The sequence below is a fragment of the Acipenser ruthenus genome, chromosome 12 (genome assembly GCF_902713425.1).
Source record: "Acipenser ruthenus chromosome 12, fAciRut3.2 maternal haplotype, whole genome shotgun sequence".
Classification (NCBI taxonomy): Eukaryota; Metazoa; Chordata; class Actinopteri; order Acipenseriformes; family Acipenseridae; genus Acipenser; species Acipenser ruthenus.
This window is the reverse complement of record NC_081200.1, coordinates 40081861-40105087: the sequence shown is the minus strand read 5'-3', so window position 1 is coordinate 40105087 and position 23227 is coordinate 40081861. Positions and strand designations below refer to the sequence as shown.

The window sequence follows — 23227 nt, the reverse complement described above, 5'->3', positions numbered from 1 at the left end:
CTATTTTTAAACCCCCCACCCCCCACTCCTTACACACACACTCGTTTCCCACTCCTCAAAACGCTACAGCTTAAAAGCCTTGATTTGCGGAATCTCTTTAACATTTTTGTTGGGTCTGTGTGTGTGTGTGTGTGTGTTTTGTTTCTGTGAATTACACAAAGACACTTGTTGTTTTCCCCTTTCAAGAAATCTTAACATACCAGGCAGCTCTCATGGCAATGCCATAGGCGGATAGAATGAAACCGCGTTCCCTGGCATTGTGGCTTCTGTTCGCAGAGGAGTGGGGCAGAACAGTGGGGCTTTTGTAAAAAGAAATCACAATGCGGAGAAAGGGGCTGCCATTCCCTCAGGCTGCTTGGACCCTTTTTATAACGTCCCTTTCACATATTGTTCAACAGCAGGGCACTCCATTGTTGCTGAAGGTCTCATAATGGAAGTTGGAATTGGCCTTTATTTGATTCTTAAAGGGACAGGGTGCACTTTGATTTGCTCGCTTTGTTGCCTGTGCTGTCACTCTAGGGCACTACAGTTTTCAGTGTGAAAACCCATCGTTATTTCATTGAGTTCCTCATTCTGCAGTCCGGAGCGTACCGTTGTGCTTGTGAAACTCTCGCCTCTACTGAATTATCTTTCAACCTAACCACTTCATTTGCATCATCATTTGTCAGTGGATATCCAGCTCTTGTGATCTGAATATCTTGACGCACAAAGCAAGCGGTGCCAGATGAAGAACAATCTTGGAAGTGTTTGTTTTTAAGATTCTAGAAGTTTCAGTGTTAGCCGATGCTTCCAAAGTATTGCTATATATTAAATTCTGACGGTGTGGAATTCATTTGAATCAGAAAAAAAGCACTCAGGGTGTGCATTGATTAAGATATCAATCAACTACGTTTATCCCAGGTCCTCTCCGAGCCCATCAGACAGCATGCAGTTACATAGTGCATAATGTTTTGCACCCATCTTCGTGTTTTCCAGTTCTTTTCTGTGACCCCTGCAGTCTCTGGGTTTGAGTTTCATTAGAAAGCCACGTTCTCTGCTATATTTATGCAGGTGGCAGCCTTCTGATCCTGGCAGACTTTGCACAAACACATAAATAATATGCATTTGTATTTATTAAGGAGCATGAAGGGAGTAAGCAGAGCTTAACCAGCTGCTATATGTATAGACGATCAAAAAGCATAAAGCTAATTTGATATTGTGTCCAAATACCCGAGACTGCACTGATGAAATGCATTGCTTATGTTTTTCAGTGCAGTGTTATTGGACACCACTCGCTTAGCAGGAATGTACTTTCACATTCATAGTCTTATACTTCTCTTGATTTAGTTTATTTTTTTATACTTTTAAATACGTCCGTACCACATACCAAGATCTAGGAGATGCCTCAAATCCACTTGCATTTAATTGGTTTGGTTAATTCCCCCAATGAGCATCCTCAATTAAACCTGTGATTTGAGAGGGAGGAGACTTGGTTTTCACTGACATCATGTACACTGTTAGTATTAGTGAAACACATTCCTTACAGGTACAGTATAGTTTACACTGGGGCCTTGATATACTTCAGGGTGTTTAGCACAGTGTTTGTTTTTATCCTGTACACTTGTTACAATGTTTAATTCTTTACAAAGAAACCCATAAAAAAATAAACATTCAAATAATCGGTTAGTTAGGACAGGACAAAGGAGCATACAGAAATTAAGTCAACACTGAAATTTGACTGAGAAGGGGGTGTTGGTGGGTATAATGGTCAGTGTTTCAAGACCCCCCTAAAAGATTAGCTCTGGCATTGTACGGTGCTGCATCAGGCTGTTGCTGTTAGAGACTGTTTCAACATCTTGAATGCCAAACATCACTGAAATGGTCGTTCTTTGTGTCCTCCGTCTCTTTCACTGCCTGTGAACCTGGTGCTTGCGAGTCCTTCTGGGAATAAAATGCCACAAAATTGTGTTGAGAGAAAAACAAAAACATGTGACACAGATTGTCTTGGTTGCTGTTCTCTCTAGACCTAGAATTTAGGGTGGTTAACATTACATGTTACTGGTAAATTGGCATAACAGAAGAACCTCAGTGTTTTGTTTAAGTAGGTTCAGATCTTGGGAAAACACTGTTTCTTGGATCTTTCGTTTAGCAAACATACACATCTGCGTGCAACTTGTCATCAAGTTATTACAGAAATCGGACGGTAATTGAAATACACTAAACCAACCCAAAACAAGAATACAACTGTTTTTCCATTTCTCATTGTAGATTAAATATCAATACTGTATTACAGCCAATTACTGATCCGCTTCTGAGACTAAACTCTTAATACACAATGCATTGCTAACTGGATGCAAGTCCCAAAGAAGTAAGCAGTGTAAGATCAGAAGGATGTAAGAAGTTCCTGCAGGAATGATGATAATCCTGATGATGCTTGGCCTTGAGTTTCCATGTTGAAAGCTACGCCTTTCTAGGCTCCAGAGTTTGTCATCAGGTATAGATTGTTCCAAGATGACAATGAACGTGCGGACAGATCAAGCTGCTGTTGGTACTTATCTTGACGGCAAAGGAAAGGTTTGAATTGAATCCAACCCTGGTGCCCACAATCCCAGCTGACAGAGTAAGGTCATTGCAGAGTTAATGCCACGGACGTCCCTGAAGTATAGTACTTCGATACCTCTACCTATTTAATTTTAGTTAGAGATGGTTAAATTGAATAAAGACCGTTACTGTTTTGTTTAATGTTTTAATTACCAGAAGCACATTACACATTCACAGCTTGACGTTGATTTAATGCACAGCAACATTCATATATTGCACTGAATGTTCGGTTATGCAGTTTTCTTGTGTTATAAGCAGCAATGTATTACAGTGCTTTGCACTAATGCTGTCCTATAAGCATTGCCAATGGTAAGTTAACATGATGTTTCATTGCTTGTTTGCTCAGTGGGTGTTGAACACACCCAGCTTCCCCTTCTTTGAGATAGAGTTCATCTTTTAATTATTCCCTATGTTTTGCTCTGAAATGAAATGTCTCCTTTGCATTTCCCTGTAGCTACAATGTACACTCTGTGGTCTCGTGTTTTTTCCTTGTAACCTGATTGATTTATTTTGTTTTGTTCTTGTGTCTCTTCTTTCACTGTCTCAATAGCTGGCCTCCCCTTCCTGATCATTGAAACTAGCACTATCAAGCCATACCAACGGGGGTTTTACTGCAATGACGAATCAATCCGGTACCCGTACAAAAATGGAGACACCATAAGCGACGGACTGCTTTCTGCGGCCGGCATTCTTATTGCTGTCCTTTCTGTAAGTCTCTTTTCAATGTATTTCACTGCCTTTTTGTTTCAAGATGTGTTCTGGCATTATCTTTTTTACTTTATTATTTTAATACAAGTAGCAGATTACAAAATACATTTCCAAAGCCTGAAATAAAAATAACATCATAACATTGACAATGATACCAGAAAATGGCATCATCACAGAGAGTACCACGATTTTTCAGAACAGATCTGATAATATTTATGTAAAATATTGTTTGATTTAATCTGGAACTTTTTTTCCCCATCTACACCTTTTATTACCCATTTGAAGAAGAATGACACTAATGTTTTCTTTTTTTGGGGGGGGGGGGGGTGGGGTTCTGCTGTGTGTGCCTCTGCTTTCTGTGTGCAGCTGTCTTTGTGGTACTGCAAGTCAGTTTAATACTTACAATACTCACAAGTGCACATTAGAAATGTCTTGAGTTGTTCTTTTTTTCTGGTTTGGTAACTTTATTATTAAAATGAAAAGGCTAATAATAATAATAATAATAATAATAATAATAATAATAATAATAATAATAAGGGCATGGGGGGATGCTTAAGACTGCAGCACTCTGCTTATTGAAAACATATTTTGGAAGCTGCATGTTTAGTTTATGTTACAGCTCTTGCTGTGGTATCATTTTTTAAAACAGCTGTGCTGAATTAGACACCCCAGTGGCTCTCATTCCCGATAATGTTCTTTTTGTTTTGCGCTTTATTGATCAGTTGCTTGCTGTCTGTCGGATACCCTGAAACTGCATGCACCTGTGCCCCCTGCTCTTGGGGGAGGCATTCTCAGTTACACACTAATACAGCCCTGTTTTGTTCATGTTCACAAAGACCACCAAAGAAAGAGCATAGGGATTATGAAATCATAGGGTTCGTTAGAAGTTAAATAGTCATTACATTTTAAGCGTTACTAAAAGAAACGCACGTTTCTGTAAAAAGTTTTGCCTGGACTTCTTCAGTCCCATGAATTATAGGAAACCCTTCCTGTGAACAATAGCTGTATAGCACAACACTTTTTGGGTTACTTGTTCTGGTGGCCCAGGTGATGCCCCAAGAGCACCTGGGCGCACGTTTTTATGCCTGCCTGCTTCTTTGAAACTTGGCTGGCTGAAAGGTCTTGACCCCATTTGTGCATGACCACCGCTGCCTGGTAATCCAGCTACAGCGCTGCTTCTGTAGACCAGCTCACATAACTCTACTGATAATTGGAAACTTGAAGATGTTGGAGAGTTTAATATCTATATGGTGACCCACAGTGCAGTCACATACACAGCCAGGTCATGCTTTCAGTTTCAACTCTCCTTAATTCTTTTGAGTTTCACCTTCTCGTTCCATGTGTCAACCTTAAACCAAATAAAAAGGCCAGCCATTGGTATTTGAACTCTCCTCTAATTAGGTGCTCATTGTCAGATTAACGTGGTGAGGATTATTACCCCTGTATCCACATAGTTACCTTTGTGGACTTCATTGTATGTTAATTATTTAAAGACCCTGAGAATCCTGCAGTACATTTGTAATCAAATGGGTTTACATCAGCACTATTTCAGCTTGCTGGGTTAAAGACTTCCTGTTTGTTTTGAATGATTTTTATTTACCTGTCCCACAGCACAGCGGATGAGAAAAGATTTGTATACCTAAGCGCACAAACAAATCCACTGCAGAATTTTAAAACCTCTCTTGATTTTTGCTTTCTAGATAATCATTGGGGAATGTTACCGGATTTGCTACCTGAAAGAGAGCTCAAGGTCCTTCATTAACAACCTCTATGTTTCCACCCTCTACAAGCAAGTCGGGGTCTTCATCTTCGGCTGTGCCATCAGCCAGTCCTTCACCGACATTGCCAAAGTGTCAGTCGGCCGCATGCGCCCTCACTTCCTGGCAGTGTGCAAGCCAGACTTCACCACAATCAACTGCTCACTGGGCTACATTGACAACTACAGCTGTTTGGGTGACGAGAGCAAAATACAGGAAGCAAGGTGGGTCTGTCGCTTGTGTTAAACTACTTGTAGTACATAGCCAAACAAGTTTAGCTGATAGACCAGAAAGATCGAGCCAGCGTACCCCAGCAACTTCAATACATCATTTTAAAATGAAATTATTATTATTATTATTATTATTATTATTATTATTATTATTATTATTATATATTCATACTTTCTATTTCTTTCCCTGCAGGAAATCCTTCTTCTCCGGCCACGCCTCGTTCTCCATGTACACCATGCTGTATCTCACAGTAAGTCCTCTCTCTCTGCTCGTAGACTCCCACTCTCCCATCTGCTGAACTCTGTTACCGTTTGCGAAGCTTTAAGGATTTGGAAGAGTGCAGCTCCCCAGTGCTCCTGCTCACCTGTGCTGTGGGGGTGGGATCCAGTAATCCCTTGCTGTAGCTTCACTCTTATGCATCCACTCCTTTAAGAGTTCAGTTTTGCCAAAAAATGACCTTAGACAAGCATCTGGTCCTGCTGTATTGCCATGTGTGTGTTGAGAGTACTCAGTAAAGTTACACCCCTGCCAGATCAGGATCTAAACCCGCCTGCATTATATTCCTGTTATTTAATGTACATACAGCAGATTCAAGATATTTTAAGCAGTAATATTTTATTACTGACTTGCTAACTATGAAAGAGCCGCCAAGTGAAACCTGAAACTGTAATAAATATTACAGTAACCGGAAAAGCGTACTATTATAGCAGTTAAAGGCTAAAAAATATTGAAAATAAAATAAGGTGTGTGGAGTAAAAGTTTAAATATTTTTTTTAGCTTAAAGTAAAAAGAATTCCAAATTGATTCCTCTCCAGTATACATCTCTTACTCCACTTACCAGACAAACTCCCCATAGACCCGAGAGAGGTACTTGGGTTCTTCAGAAAAGCAGCCGTCGAAAGGCTAAAGGTCAGACAAAAACTACAGGGTCATCCACATGAGAGTTCCAGCCGGGTTTACAAGCCACCTCGTCTGAAATAGGTGATTTACAAAGCCATTGAAACAGAGTCCCAGCCTCCCCTGCACGAGTGGCAGCAAGCCTGCAATAACTCAAATGCTTTACTTGCTTTTAAAATACTAATTGTCGGCTTTGGAAAGCTGTGGCATTCTTCCGGGATGGGGCTGCTATGAAACGAGCCATTGTTTTCACTGGAGGCCCCGGAGAATGATGAATGCATTTTGCCTGTAATTTATCCTATAAAGGGATTCTTGTCACTGGATACTCGCTAATGACCTCCCTGCATTCGGAGCTTGTTACTGAAAGACAAAAGTGAAGATGACAGTAGTGATCGGGCTCACTGTCATTAAAGCAGTGTTAGCATCTACTTCCTGTCTTGCAGAAACAGAATAGTATTGTCTCTTCCCTCCCTCCCCGTCCCCATATCAGCTATATGGCTTCTTTTTTTCTTTTGCGTGTCTCTTTGATTTGAACTAGTCTTGTGTTGTATTCGGTTGTAAAGCTGTATGTAAATGTATGGTGTTTTTTTTTTTTTTTTTTTTTTAAATTGGGTCTTGCACTGCCTTTCCAATACATACATTTTGAAATAAGTCACTGCAGATATAACTAGTGCCATGGTACTAAAAGGAAAAGGATCCTGTATCTTCCAATACTGGAATCCCCTTGCTAGTTATTTTAAGTATAGTGTAACCATGATAAGGATGACATCAGTGTGTGTGGTTCAGAACTCATGCATATTGGGTATTTCCCAGCCTTGTAGTAACCTCCAGACAGACAAGCTCACCATTACAGCATATGTCTTTTGGTTGTGGGTGTCTTGACCACACAGTGATGTGAAAGCTTTTGCCAATCCTCTAAATTGCATTTGCAGGAAGGATTTGAACTGTAACCACGCAAGTGTGTGTGTGTGTGTGTGTGTGTGTGTGTGTGTGTGTGTGTGTGATTCGAAAGAGGAACAAGCAACCTAGACTTCTAGAATGAGAATGAGATTTCTAGAAAAAGTGAAAATAGAAAGTCTGGTTAAAAAAAACAGAATGGATTAGACAGTTACTGTAATTCATACTTAAGTTTAATTCTGCTTCCGAAAACTACCTGGAAATTGAAAGTGATATCAGCCTGGGTAAGCACTAGTGATTTAATCCTGGGTTTAGGTTTGCTCACTGTGTTTAGTTAATACGCGCTAGGTGTAAAAAGCCTCTTTCGGGTACTTGAAGAGAAGAACAAAGCAGAGTTCCTCTCCTGCGACAGCCTGTGTCCCCGCAGCACTTTGCACACCACTTGACACAGCTGAGATATGCCAAGGACATGAGAGTGACGCCTGCCCTCTGGTGCGCATTCAAACGATGCTATCTTCTGTAGGCTTTGGAGATTGCCTTTGTCAGGCCATATGGAAGCATTTCTGTCATCACCTGCTAATGGCCGCCTCCCTGCTCCCATTTAATGCTGGAAAGGCTGGAAATAAACATTATGAATAGTTGTTAATGTGCCGTGAAGGGCAGTCCACTGCTGCTTATCCAGCCCCGCGTTGTTGAAGGTCCCATGGCCTATGTGAGGCTTGGCAAGGGCTCCTCCACTTGCTTTTGTGGCCCAGCATTCCGGTACTCCTTATCGTTGACTGCTGTGTGTTCTAGAAAGGCACTCCTGATTTTGTCGCTGTGGTTAGAGACGCAACAGGCCCATGTTATCCCAGGGCTTACACTGTGAGTCTGAAGCAGTACAGTTACAGACAGCTCTGAGCAGTAGTACAAAGTAATTGGGGGGGGGGGGGAGTGCTTGATCATTACAGCTGATTAAACTTTCCGAGCTGGACTCTTTTTGATCCTGGGGCCTGCTTATGTGATTAGGTCCAGTAGGCATATGTTGTGTGACAAGTGAGCTGTAAATCACATTCATTAAGTGGTCTGTGTAAAACTAGAAAGGGGAATTTAAGGGAAGGAGGCATTGCTCAAACATTTCATTTTTTAAATGTGCAGTTCCTTCAGAGATCCTGGCTACAGCACGGGGCTTTGCATTTGTGGGCAGGTTGCTTTAGTGTGTCGCACAGTGTTACTTTTGTAGAGTGTTGAATTCTGGGTTTCATTGCTGTGAATTCAAGGAATGTTTATTATTGTTTCCTATGGGGATTTTAGTGACCATAATTGTCTCTGGAGAGAGGAAACTAGTAATCAAAACTTAACCTAGTAAACAATTTAAAAGTTAGAAATTCTGGCAAAGGGACAGTGCTTTACAGAAGTAACAGCCAGGAAGTTTAAAAGGAGGAGCTTGGCAAATATAAGAAAAGTCTTCTATTAAGCTATAACAGAATCATACACTCCATTCAGACCCTAAATAGCCCTTAAAAAGGAGCGAGGTCTCTAGCTTTGAATTTGTACAATTATCACTGAGAAAAGAGTTCTGCGCTGAAGAGCAGGGAGGAGTGATTATTTTAGAAGTCCTCCTATCAGTTGCTAATTACTAAACAGTCTGAATTGAGATAGCAGGACATGCTCACTTGGTTGTAAAGCCATGGTCCTTTGGGACAGGAGCAGAATAAGAGAATATTTACGGACGTTGCTGAGGGTGAACAGTAACGTTTACTTGCCCTCACATTCCACCTGGCCAGCATCCTGAAACGCTTGGCCGCCCCAGTCTGCAAGGACGGCTGCTTGAAGTGGGTCAGCAGTTTCAAACGTGTTCCTACAAGCATGCTCCATAAATGATCAAAGAGCTTGCTTAACTCCAAAGAACACTTGGGGTCTCAGTTCATAACATGCACTTTGGGTGCTTTGGTCAAAGAGAAATATTACATGTTACAAGAAGACCAACACTCACTTTACATCTTTAAAAAGAAAAAAGATGACTATTTATTTCTTGGTTTTTAAATTATGTTTTAAATCCGGCAGACATGCAAGCACAGACGAGTTGCAGTTAGATGCCTGCATCAGTGTGGAATGGATAACTTGCCTGTCTCTGTGGTTTCCAGTGTGTTCATAGAATTGTTTGTGTGTTTGTTTCCCTTTTAAACAAAATCTTGTTTTGTTTGTCAGAGGAACACTTTCTCCCATGCACACTCCAGACTTACAAGCCTTGGTTTCACCCAGCTTTGTAGCAGAGTGCTTAAAACACACTAATTACAGCCCCACCGTCCTGAACAATATGCTTATCAAGGGACTAAACGAAAGTTGTTGAAAGGTTTCCCACAAAATATAAATCCATTTAAGAGATTCTGATAAAAATAGCATTAACCTTGCCCGCACCCTCCACACCCCTGGCTAGCAAGACAGCTGACAGTGTGAATGAGCTGACACTCTCCCGCAAAGACCCCTCCATCTTCGGACGGGTCTGTCCATGCTTTCCTTTTAGATGAGATGGAGGATCATCGTTGGGTTTCCTGCTGGCCCCTTCCCGTAGCATTCCCACAGGAACCTGGAAACATGCATGCCTACAGATTCCATCGGATGTTGAGTGTGGGATAAATCATAAAAGACAATGGGTCTCTGTTTGACGTCATGAGCAACTTGTATCTGGAGCTGAAGCTTCTCTGTCACGGCACTTTGCTGATGAGGAGTTTAGACCCGTTCAGATCTGAGCTGCTTCATGAACACAGTGAACCCCCTCTCTCTGTAACACTGTAGCCAAAACAAACGTGTTGAAATGTGATAGAGAAGTGAGCGCTACAGTATAAAGATCAGCAAACACACTGGCCTCTGTTTGAATTACAAAGATAGGTAACAAATTATAAAACGCAAAACACAACTGTAGTCCTTAGTTGTTTCTTGTTCGTTTTTAAAGTAAGTTTTTATTACTTTAAGGAAGGAAGGAAGAAGAATAATGGGCACCCTTTGCCCTGTCTTCAAAGTACTGCTCTTTCAATCAGGAGCTGAAACTGTAATGAGAATTTTTACTTTTTGCACTGCAACGTTGGTTTCTGACAATGCAGAAAATAAAATGTCTATAGCAATGTGAACAGTAATTTCCAGTAATAGAAAACCACTCTGACTCAAGTCCAGTCCCCGCAGGTTTTTGATTGCAGAATAAAAGCAAGACACAATGCAACAATGCAAGGCATGTTGCGCTGTTCGTTGCATGGCCGGCATTCTCATGTGTGTGTTCTGTTTTTGTTTTTTATTCCAGTTCTACCTGCAGTCCCGGTTCACATGGCGAGGAGCCCGTCTGCTCCGTCCACTGCTCCAGTTCACCCTCATCATGATGGCGTTCTACACTGGCCTGTCCCGCGTCTCCGACCACAAGCACCACCCCACTGACATACTGGCAGGGTTTGCACAGGGGGCCCTGGTGGCGTACTGCATAGTAAGTACAACAAACCCTCCCCGATCTCCAACCCAAAACAGAGGGGCTGGATTGTTTCATTATTGCTCCAGAAATGCATCTGATCACTCGGTGAACCAAGTCATAAAACAGGGTACGCACTGGTTCTGTCCATGAATGGGATATGGCATCTCTAATGGCAAAGAATACTAAATACAAGTTATATCACTTACTGTTGAATTTTTTTATTTACATATACAGTTATGGCCATACATAATAGTTTTCTGTCCGTTTTTCGTTAACCATATGGAAAACTACAAAGCGGTATGTAATTCAATATATTAACGTAACATTATTCAGCAGGTTTCATTTGACTTTATGAAGCAAAATTAGTTAATTATATAAGGTGATGTAAAACCTTTGGCCATAGATGGATAGATAGATAGAAAACAGAGCAGTATGTTCCTGATTAGTCGCTGGCTGTAGCAATGAACTTAACCACAAAGTGCACTGGCAACTAATCAGGGAATTTATTCCTCTATGGAATCCTAATGTTAGCTGAGTGTAGAAAATAAAATCCACACTAATTAATTGCAGATTGCTTGGAACAGATCAGCAACACACGAGATATTGACAGCATTTCAGTCGTAACAGTATTGCATCTATGATAGCCTTTCTGTGAGCTGCTGGACAGATAGCTTGGAGAACCGCAGCGCACACCTGTGTCCTGAACCTGCTCCACAAAGGGCTCAATTGTGATTAAGTGAAGGCTAGCAGAAGCCTGCTATATGCCGCGGGCATGTGTGGGCACTGCTGAAATCCAGAATCATTCTGTAAAGTGTTAGTGTGTCAGAAATCTCATGAAGTGGCTCGTTTGTTAGTCTTTTCTTTATGGCTTCAGGTCTTTTTTTATTTTGTGTGTGTGTGTGTTTTTTTTTGTTAAACAAACTGGTTTAGTTAAGATGCCTTGGAAACGAACCACACTGCAGAAACTCTATCGTGAGGGGAGGCCAAAACAAATGTGGAAATTGTTTGCTAAAATCTGTGTGCTTTCACCGAGAGCTCTAAAGTATATAGATTTATTTAAGTTGTTGCTGCTGCCAGTCTTGGCAGAGCTACTGTCACTTTGCCCATTTTTTTAGGGGGGCTTTGGCAGTAACCTCCTGGTCTTAATAGCATGGAAAAATTAGTTTCTACATTTCTGGAGCACTGACAAAGTTTTGGGGTCAGCGTTCTAGTTTTGAGCTTATTTTTTTTCTTCTTTTGAAGAAGAGAAAATGAGGTATGAGAATGTTATTGCAGCCTGTTAATTGTGAGCCCGTGCTTTTGTGTCATTATGGTCACAAATGCACAGTTCAGCTTGGCAGGCGTGGCATGGATTTGGTATGACGTCTGCGACTGACATATGATATGTTACAAATATTGTCTCTACCCGCTAGTAGCAGTAGTAGCAGCTTGTTGACTAGACAGGCCATGGTTTGCTGTGACCTTTTCACTCAAGCTGGCTTATTGATTCATCAAATAAGTGATTGTAGGTCTTGGATTAAATCAGCTTTTTATGTGCCAGTAAACTATTTACATTCTTTATTTTTACTAAGTACCAAGCTGTAAAAAGTTATTAAAGCATAAAATCTAGTTTACCAGCAATTAAGCTTAAGTTTCTCGCAGCATATTTGAAGTATTGCCGAACTAGACTCCAGACCATTAATGGTTTTATCTATGGTACAATTAAAACCTTGTGTGGAGTGAAAGCTGGTCCCCAATATTAACAGTTATTTGAGGTTGCCTCCAGTTACAGCAATCAGACTGGCATCTCTCCACAATTTTAGAACCAGCCCATAATCACGACTTCCAGTCTGCCACGGTAATGGCCCCATGTGGTTCTGTGGCCGTCAGCAGCTGCTGTTCATTCTTCCTTGCTGGGGATGCATTTCCCTGGCGTAGAGATCCATGCACCTCTCATCACACTTGCATACAGCATGTAGATGTATCAAGAGAACCACTCACTCATTGAGGATCAAACATTGCTTGGACATTCACAGCACAAGTTTGCGATTCCTCTCTACAATCTCATTGAGAAATGAGTCTCCCAAGTCTTGAGCGAGAGATGCTGCTACAGCACACATCTGTGGAGTTACATTACATTACTGCGTAGCTATTGCATAAGTCGCACCCAGATGTATTCACTTTAAAAAACATGATGAATCAAATAATGTATTGCAGTACATTGTGTGCTTAGCCACAATTGTGAAAGATTGTTAGGGGAAAACATTTTGTTGAAGACTGTGGATCTAATGTATTCCGTTCCAGTACAGGATAATGGATAGTTCTGGAGCTACGAAGACAGGTTAAAATAATTAAAGAAGAGAAAGAAGGGACTTGATTGAGGTCTTTAAAATCATAAATGGTATCAATAAAGTTAACCCAAGACACTACAAGTTTAGCACAGAGAGAACAAGAGGGCATAAAAGGAAGCTTAGAACAGAAGGCAGGAAGCACTTTATTACACAGTTGTATGAAATAGGCATAGACTGCGGGAATGCTATAATAATAAACATCTTCAGTAATGTCAGTTCACAGGTGGCCCTGTATACAGTAGCAATTCATTAATACATAGATACGGTAGGGAAGGTCATTGCAGTCCAGCAGGAACTCTTTGTTTTTCAGGGCTCTAGATGCTGGGATTGATTCCTCTGTATTTCCTTTGTGCCCCTGGACAGATGGCATACTCTGTACTGTAGGGGCAGTAGGTGGGTAGAGTTGATACTAGCAGTCATGGGCTTTTCCTGCAGCACAGTGAACAAGGACAGTGTCTAGGAAGCAGCTGTGTAAAAGCAGGTCGACATTGGCCTTCTTTTAAATTGAAACCCTGAGCTGAAAGGCCTCCGTGTTTCCTGTCCTGTGCATCCCATAATTCCTTAAGAGTTTATTGTCAATATAATGTGCTAAGTAGAGGGCTTCTCCCAAGATGAGACCAGCAGGAGTTAAGAGCTCTTAAGTGCTTAAATGATTATCATGAGTTTAATCACATTTTTCTTCATTTATGTATTGATTTGATAAAGGGTTTGCTCCAGCATCGTGTTCCTATCCCGTATTGATTTAATAAAGGGTTTGCTCCAGCATCGTGTTCCTATCCCGTATTGATTTAATAAAGGGTTTGCTCCAGCATCGTGTTCCTATCCCGTATTGATTTAATAAAGGGTTTGATCCAGCATCGTGTTCCTATCCCGTATTGATTTAATAAAGGGTTTGATCCAGCATCGTGTTCCTATCCCGTATTGATTTAATAAAGGGTTTGCTCCAGCATCGTGTTCCTATCCCGTATTGATTTAATAAAGGGTTTGCTCCAGCATCGTGTTCCTATCCCGTATTGATTTTATAAAGGGTTTGCTCCAGCATCATGTTTCTATCCCGTATTGATTTGATAAAGGGTTTGCTCCAGCTCTATGTGCCTATCCCGTATTGATTTAATAAAGGGTTTGCTCCAGCATCGTGTCCCTATCCCGTATTGATTTAATAAAGGGTTTGCTCCAGCATCGTGTTCCTATCCCGTATTGATTTAATAAAGGGTTTGCTGCAGCATCGTGTTCCTATCCCGTATTGATTTGATAAAGGGTTTGCTCCAGCATCGTGTTCCTATCCCGTATTGATTTAATAAAGGGTTTGCTCCAGCATCGTGTCCCTATCCCGTATTGATTTAATAAAGGGTTTGCTCCAGCATCATGTTCCTATCCCGTATTGATTTAATAAAGGGTTTGCTCCAGCATCGTGTTCCTATCCCGTATTGATTTAATAAAGGGTTTGCTCCAGCATCGTGTCCCTATCCCGTATTGATTTAATAAAGGGTTTGCTCCAGCATCGTGTTCCTATCCCGTATTGATTTAATAAAGGGTTTGCTCCAGCATCGTGTTCCTATCCCGTATTGTTATCCCATATTGTTATGCTGGATCTGATGTGTGTGGTGGAGAGGGCTCACCCCTTGTATAGATGATTCATAGACGCGTGCTTCCCAAAACTCTGCAGCTGAGGCCCCAAATTACTCATTTAGAATGAGAAGACCTCTTGTATTTCATTCATCTTGTCATTACGTAAGGGCGGCAGAGGTCAACATCATGATCTAAATTGAAAGGCAGACCCAAGAAACAGCTGCCCTCACTAAACGCTAATTGTATTAAAATGCTGCTGAATTTGAATACGTATTTGTCAGAAAGTCGCCATCCAGCTGGTTATGGTGTATGTATCACGTAATAAAAAAAACACAGTGTTCAGAATAATAACTCTATTCTGCTATGGGAAGAATTTCACAGGATCTGCAGCTTTGCCACACAAATGGTCGGCTCGTACAAGGTCCTGTTAATTTTATTAAAGGAAAGAGAACTCCATTTTTAGTGTTCATTTTATGACAGGCAAGGGTAATGACTTGACAAGGGCGATGGCTTGCAGCAGGAAGCATGACAAGCGTCTTGAGCCAACACACAGACTTGACAAAAATAGACAACCTTTCCGCTTTCTCCATGCATTGTATGTAACTGTAAACACGCAGAGATGAAGGACACATAATAAGAGACTAAAATACATTCTGTGAAACAAAATTCTAAACAGTGTGAAAGTATCTGTGATACTAACAGTGGCCAGTCTCCCACACTTCCACTGTAGCCTGTAAATAAAGAAATACATACATAAATAAATCAATAAACGAATCACAGACAATATCTCCATTTCAATTGCCTTAGGACTTTAAAGAAATTGTAATACTATTGTTCTTTGGACATGTCACATTCGATTAAAAACAAAAAGCTAAAATGTTATGAATAAAATGATATAAAACAATGGCACTGCATGTTTGTGTGTTAAGATTTTTATATATTTTTTCCTGATCTTTTAAAAAGGATGTCATGCAGCACTCAATCACGTTATAAAAAAGAGTTGTCTTGGAGATCCACATTGAAGTACTGAAAGCATTTGTAAGGCACTGTTTCGAACTGGTTAAATGCTGGGATTAAATGCTCAAGGCATGTCGGCATAGCCGGTGTGCTCAATAGGTGGGAGCCGTTACAGGAAGAATAGAGTGCCTGCAGATAATAAATGTCTCAAGGCTTTTTCAAATTTCACATTGTGTCTTTAAATGTCATTTATAAGCAAGAAACCAGCCGAGTACATTGCATGCAGTGAGGAGGGTATTGTAGGAAAAGAGAAACATTACTGGCACTTTTTGCAGCCAAGATAGCTGGAAGCAAAAACTAAATCTTTTTAGTTCTGTTTTAAACCAGTCTAGCCAAGTAGATTTGGCTCTATGAGAATCTTTAAAAGGGCAATGCATACAAGTCGCCCTTAAGGCAGCTGAAGATCGAGCATTCATACATTCATTCATACATACATACATACATACATACATACATAAATACAAACACTCAGTCCTTGTTTAAAAAAAAAAAAACTAATTTGTTGAATATTTTAGTATATAAAAACTGTTAGGGTTCTGTTATTTTCTACTGCATTATTGGGAGGATATCTTGAGGAACAGGAGCAGAGCCCTTAACAGCTATAGAAAAGAAAACAGGGAAGGAACTAGGAAAAACAATCTTGAGATGTTAAGGCTTCAGGGAAGCTGTAACCCTTTCCCAACAATGGTACTTTTCCTGTTTGACCCCACCCCGCCTGTATTGTCAGGTAGCTGTTCCTTCACATCCTGTCGGGGTATGATGTCGTTGAATTCAGGAAAAGCAGCCTTTATGCATCTTTTCCTCCCTCCCTGCCTCTCCCATGTGCAGCTGATTAGAAGCTAGCTTGGTGACCTCTGACCTCTGATGCTCGGAGGGAAGTGGGGTATATTAATGATATAAAAAACCGAGAGAGAGAGAAATGAATGACTAATTAAAAAAGTTAATCTCACCGTCTGGGGGTTGTTTTTAAGATGACCCAGTTCCTAATCTACAAATGCGCAGCAGTGGAAAGATCACATGACTGTTAGAATGGCTCGTCAAGTGGGCAGCAGCAGCGACTCTCATCACTTCCTTCCTTCCTTCAGAGTATTGCTCACTTGTCTGGTAGGGCTTCGTTATCAGAAAGGGCATGTGAACTTTTCTGTTGACAACATTACATGGCTTTTGTGTGTCAGGAGGAGGCCAACTGACAACTGCAATCTATAGATAGACTTTAACATTTTAAAAAGTCAACCAGGTGACTAGTCAATGTGTAAATGTTTCCATCTTAACTCTGCATCCAACAGATCTCCAACTGAAAATTTAAGCTGGCATGACTTTAACAAGAGCCCTGTATTTATTCTATAAGTGTTTGCACATCAGCACAAGAAGTGTGTGTCAAAGCAACCAGGGTGACTTATTTTGTCTAACTCCCAAAAGTCGTAATCTCGTAGGAACTGAGCAAATTGAAGCTTCACTCTACAATCCAGCCCTAATGTCTGTGTATTTTTAATAAAAACAAATTCTTATGTTTTGCAGGTGTTTTATGTGTCTGACCTCTTCAAGCCTAAAACAAAGACAACTCCTCCACCACCACCACCCATTAAAAAGGAGATCCTTCCTTGCACGGACATGATTGAGCGCAACAACCACCACAACATGGTGTGAGAGAGCCTGGGAGGACAATCAAGGGGCAAGAGCTAACAATGTGACTGGTGAACAGCAAGTGCCTGCTGCACTCAAACCTTATCTGACAGTAGAATGTAGGGAAGAGAAACTTTTAACCCACAATTCAAGATGGACTGCAAGGTGTGGAATTTGGAGCCTAGAGCTTGCAAATTCACCTGGAATGGATCTCAACCAGCATATAGAAAGAAAAGCAAATATATATATATATATATATATATATATATATATATATATATATATATATATATATATATATATATATATATATATATATATATATGCATGGACCCAAACTGAGGATGTGCTCTTTCACTGGGACGCAATACACTTTGTGGCCGCCTTGATTTTTGGACAACAAATTCCTTAGTTGTAGGAATGGATTTTTAATCTTTTTTTTTTTTTTTTTTACAATGTTACTAGCACAGATCTATTATCAATATAAAATAACTTATAGCACTATATTCAAACTCCTTGTCGACTCACATCACTCTCCACTATTAAGAACCAAGCTTGTTTATGTATATTGGTTTGACCATGGCAAGGTTTATACCAAACCCAGAGAACATGAATTGAAAGTTACTTTTTATTTTTATTATTTTTAAATGTAAGTAAACCAAGCTGTTGATAGCATAGGCTTAATCCTGCCCATAGAACTGCAACAAACAAACTAAGAATGTAAAAGTTTATCTTTCATCGGCTGTTTACCGTAAAGGTAACCACAGAGAGCCACCTAATGCCATCTTTATAGACTTAGAAATGAATTGGCATATAAAGCTGTCAAAACACATCACAAAGGATTGTCGCCTGCTGATGCTACCTGATTAGGAGGGTCGGGGAGTTCTGTTTAAAAAAAAAAAAAAAAAGCATACAATCAAGTGGACTAAAAGATACTTCTTAAAACCATTTTTTTTTTTGTTTGAGGGTGACGTGAAGTTATCATAATACATCCCATCACAAACAGACCTGTAGAACGGGGGCTGTGCCCTGCTCATATTCTTTGTGCTGAGCTGTGACGTGCCGTGTCTGGGGCTGAGCCCTGGGGTTCGGAGGCACACACCAGCTTCAGGGCATTTTCCGCTGGCAGGAAAAGTCCTGTGACACTCCTCACACTTGCACAGAATTACACGTATTCTAGGTATTCACCACACAACCCCAACTGCTGCTTCGACAAGAACCCGCCTTTTGAGAGCTGCTTGTTTTTCATGACCTGTAGCTTGGTTTCTCATGCGATGACCTGTGACTGTTGAGCAGGTTGACCTGGGCTGTGGGAAAGCGGTGGGCAATACCAGGTTGTAAAGATGAAGAAAAAATACATGTTTTTAATACTATAAGTCATGTACCCACTTGAACCTATCCTGTTCAGCTACACCTGCAGATCTGTTAAGAGTGGTGTCTCCTGCACAAAGACGTTAATAAATATGCAATTCCTTACTTGTAAACGGCAAACTGTGAGTTAAAAAATAAAAAAATATATCTTTCTTGACACAATATTATATGAAGAACAGCTACAGTAGCCTGTACAGAATCTGATATAAATGAAACCAAAAGGCAAGCTGTCAATACTTTTGCACTTACAATTTTTTTCATCTAATTTCTACAGGTTTTATTGGCATTTAAGTTTTCTTTATATACTGGTGTTTTTGTAGCAACATGTTTTTTTTTTTAATATGTTCATATATGTTGCTGGACTACGTCATCATTCACATACAAATGTTTTGCGAGAGAGTAACAGGCAGCCCCGCAACACATATAAAGATCTACAAAAACTGGATTTTCTGTTTTCTGAAAATGTCTTTCTTTTTTTACATTAAACAATGTTATTTCTGTGATTTTAACAATCTGGATATGGTAAAATATATATATATATATATCAAATAAAATGCTAACCACAATATACAGTATACATATAGAAGACCATTAAACACTCAAACTATTGCGCATCCCTTTCATTGTATAGTCTGTCCTCTCATTTCAACCACAGCAAGCTATGTTTTTATATAAATATATAAATAATGTATAGAACACTAAAAATTAACTATGTAAAATATTATTTGTGAACTTTTTTAGATATTGTATCCACTATGAATAATAAAAACTGTTTTTCATGACCTGTGTTATTTACAATATGCTGCTTAAAGGAAGCATTGATTGAAAGGTTTTTTTTTTGTATGTAGTTACTACAATATTGTAGATTTGAGTTAGTCATTTTTAATAATAAAAAAATCAAATTACACCTACAATTGTATTAAAAAAAAACACTTTTAGTATTTTTGTATTGTCTCTTTTTGTACAAAAGAAATATATTAGCAAAATGTGTTTCTGCTAAATGTATTTAGCTATACTACATGTGCTTTTTAAATAATAAAAAAGAAGCTTGTTATCAATGACATTTTATGTATTGAATTTTTTGAGTCCATCACAGTGGAGAAACAGGAGGTTGTCCATATATATATGTATTTATAAACTGTGATAGGTATTGCACTGCCGGCTGGAAGTGTGGTTCATTTTATACTGACACTGTAGTGCAATATATTGAGTGGTGTTCAACCTTCCCAGCAGTTTTTAAACTAAATAAACTTGCTTCTCAGATTCTGTGAAACTTAAAAAAAAAGAAAAAATTCAAAGCCATTTTGAATTATTAAATCAGTTTTGCAATTAATGAAACCCCTTTCAACTGTTTGAGAGTTAATTTGGTTATTCTCATTGTTAACCTTTATGAAAATGTAATGTTTATACAGAAAGTAACTTCATTAGGGCAGTAGTGTGGAGTAGTGGTTAGGGCTCTGGACTCTTGACCAGAGGGTTGTGGGTTCAATCCCCAGTGGGGGACACTGCTGTTGTACCCGTGAGCAAGGTATTTTCCCTAGATTGCTCCAGAAAAAAAAAAAAAAAAACAACAACTGTATAAATGGCTAATTGTATGTAAGATAATGTGAAATAATGTATAATGTGATATCTTGTAACAATTGTAAGTCGCTCTGGATAAGGGTGTCTGCTAAGCAATAAATAATAATAATTAGTTCATTATATTTAGGGCTTCTGATTTTTGGTTTTAACCGATAAAACACCCCCGATACAAAAAAAATGAAATCGGTGGATAGCCAATAAACACCGGAAAGCACCAGAAAAACTGTGGAAATGGGTAACCAATTCTCGTTGACTTTACCAAATTCCCATTAAAAAATAAAACCTACTACAAAAATAATAATAAATACATTTCTCAGTGCTGCTGGGCAATGTCCTGCCTTCCTGACTTGCATCTATCATTGATTCGTTCTCAATACTTTAAACCCACCCCAGCTACTGAAGGGCAGCACATTCCTACATTTCTATTGGAGACTCCGCTTGCAAGATTTAAAACGAGATTACAATCAGGATGGAGGCTTGGTAGCGTGGATACGGAAGACTTAAAACAGAATTGTGGCGAAATGTACAAAAATGCCCACACACAAAAACCCCAGAAGAATGTGCCTGTGACCATAGAGATTTCGTTGTGGAAGACAGCAAAGGAAAGAATGTACAACTTAAGTGTGCAAGTACTGTCGAGTTACTACTATACAAATTTCGACAAAAAAAAAAAAAAAAATCCTCACGTATTTTGAAAAGTAACTGAAAAAAACACTAATTTCATACAGTATATCAAAAACGAAAGCCCCGAAAAAAACGATTTACATAAAACTCGAATTGGAGTATTGGAGTGTATATAATACAGCTGCCTCCTTCCAGCAATGATTCAGTCTTTTGGCCACTCCCTTATTCCTGTTCATACAAATTTAAAAAAAATCTACCACTGGAACATAAAACTCTTTAAAATTCTGAGAATGCAGCCCACCGGGACCCTGTTCTCACAAATAATTTGCATCATATTTCATTTTCACAGCAGTGTGGAGTAGTGGTCAGGGCTCTGGACTCTTGACCAGAGGGTTGTGGGTTCAATCCTAGGTGGGGACACTGCTGCTGTACCCTTGAGCAAGGTGCTTTACCTAGATTGCTCCAGTAAAAACCCAACTGTATAAATGGGTAATTGTATGTAAAAATAATGTGATAAATTGTAAGTCGCCCTGGATAAGGGCATCTGCTAAGAAATTAATAATAAAAATAATAACATGAAAACAGACTTTAAATGTTTTTTTTTTTTTTACTGTTTCATAGACTGCAGCAAAAGTTTGGAAAACTGAGTCCTATATCTCTGAAGTGAGGTACAGTGTCACTGAGTGGTTCAAAGTTAATGATTCTAAAATATGAAAGCACTGCTGAGGAGAATTAAGTAAGTTTGGTAATACTTTACGTCATGTGTCTTTAATTACTGTCTATTTACATAGTAGTTACTAAGTAAATACAAGTGTGCTTACCCATAATTGCAGTGTTATTATGCATAGTTACAATGTGCTTAATGTGTAAATCCTTGTGCATTATATAACCCTAAACCTAACTCTAAACCTAACCATGACCCTTTTCTGATACAATTGTGTACTTACACATATCATGCAAAAACATTCACACATTAAGTACATTGTAACTATGCATAATAACATTATAATTATGTGTAATTACACATTGATTTACTAAGTAACTACTGTGGAAATACATAGTAATTAGAGACAGTGTAAAGTGTTGCGGCAATGCAATGCTGTAAGAAAAAAGGTTTGAAAACGAGCCTGCAAAGAGATACTAGTAATCGTGGTTCTCTCGTGCAACAGTTAAATATTGACTACTGGCCTACTGCTATGCCTGGACAGGTATGGCAGCTGAATACAACTCATCAGTTTGTTCTGTGACCCTCAACAGTTATATTACTCTTTCATCCCATCTTGACAATGAGCTCTTATCAGGCATTGCCTGTCCTAACAAGCTGCAAGGACACCATTCCTGACCCACACACAGTGTGCTAATGTGATTAAAGCACAGTCGAATACACTATTGTATCCCATGTAAATCAGTTTCTATTTTTTTCCGATTTTCCAGTGAAACATTCAATGTACAAATGTAAAGTAACAGATATATGTTATTATAATAACATATATACATATATACTGAATATGGATATAACTCTATATTATATTATCTATTTATGTCTATTAAAATGGATCTGGCCATGTACTTTAGAGCAAACACTAGTTAATAAGCCACTTTTTTCTTTTTTTTGTTGATTAGTTTTACATTTGTGTATTAGATATTTAAAAACATATGTATTACATGGTGGAGTCAACAAGATAACACTGAATTAAGAAATAAAATGATACTGCGTTTTGTGTTGTGTTATTTTCACAACACACGCATAGAAAGACACCAGAATTAAAATGAACTAGCCAGCATAGTGTGTTTGAAAACTAGCAGTGGAGGTGCTTATAGACTTGTGATGCCCTGGTAACTACACTCATTAAATTATATTATATTTTCAAATCTCTCTCTTGGATGATTTTGCATTTCTACACACCTCTGCTTTGGTGACATATAAGGCTTTTCTTTCAGAAATATTCATTGATTATGGCAGCAGTGTGGAGTAGTGGTTAGGGCTCTGGACTCTTAACTGGAGGGTTGTGGGTTCAATCCCAGGTGGTGGACACTGCTGTTGTACCCTTGAACAAGGTACTTTACCTAGATTGCTCCAGTAAAAACCCAACTGTATAAATGGGTAATTGTATGTAAAAATAATGTAATTGTATGTAAAAATAATGTGATATCTTGTAACAATTGTAAGTCGCCCTGGATAAGGGCATCTGCTAAGAAATTAATATTTATTTATTTATTAATTTATTTTAGTTATCCATCTGCTTGAATATTTTTACAAGGATTTCACCGGTTGAAGTCAATTCTGCTGTGCCACTGTGAGCTCACCGAAGTCTTTGACACAGCATATTGCACATTGACAATGCAGGTTGTCAATACTGTCAGCTGCCAAGCCACCCACACTGCCCGGGAAAAGGTCACCAAGGTCCTGCTAAAGCCTGACCCTGGGGTCCTGCTACATAATAACAGGTTGTTTGAGGGGCATGGGATATTGAGAAAAAAACACTTGAGTCTTCTCATGTTAACCTTGACCATTGGCTCTGACTACAACACTGCCAAGGGGCTAATCATATTTGTTCTCCACCAATAATAATAAACTGTAATAAAACAGTAAACATACCCTG

General features: G+C 39.3%; 1 protein-coding gene across 1 annotated transcript in view; it reads left to right on the top strand.

Moving 5' to 3' along the window:
* The window catches only part of LOC117973200 (phospholipid phosphatase 3-like), a 35093-nt gene extending 13887 nt beyond the window's left edge, over positions 1–21206 (top strand). Inside the window, exons 2-6 of the mRNA XM_059035120.1 lie at positions 3131–3288; positions 4989–5269; positions 5469–5526; positions 10348–10524; positions 16944–21206. Coding sequence (XP_058891103.1) covers positions 3131–3288; positions 4989–5269; positions 5469–5526; positions 10348–10524; positions 16944–17072 — 803 coding nt within the window. The 3' untranslated portion in view covers positions 17073–21206. The remainder of the gene's footprint in view (positions 1–3130; positions 3289–4988; positions 5270–5468; positions 5527–10347; positions 10525–16943) is intronic.
* Positions 21207–23227: the final 2021 nt, after the last annotated feature.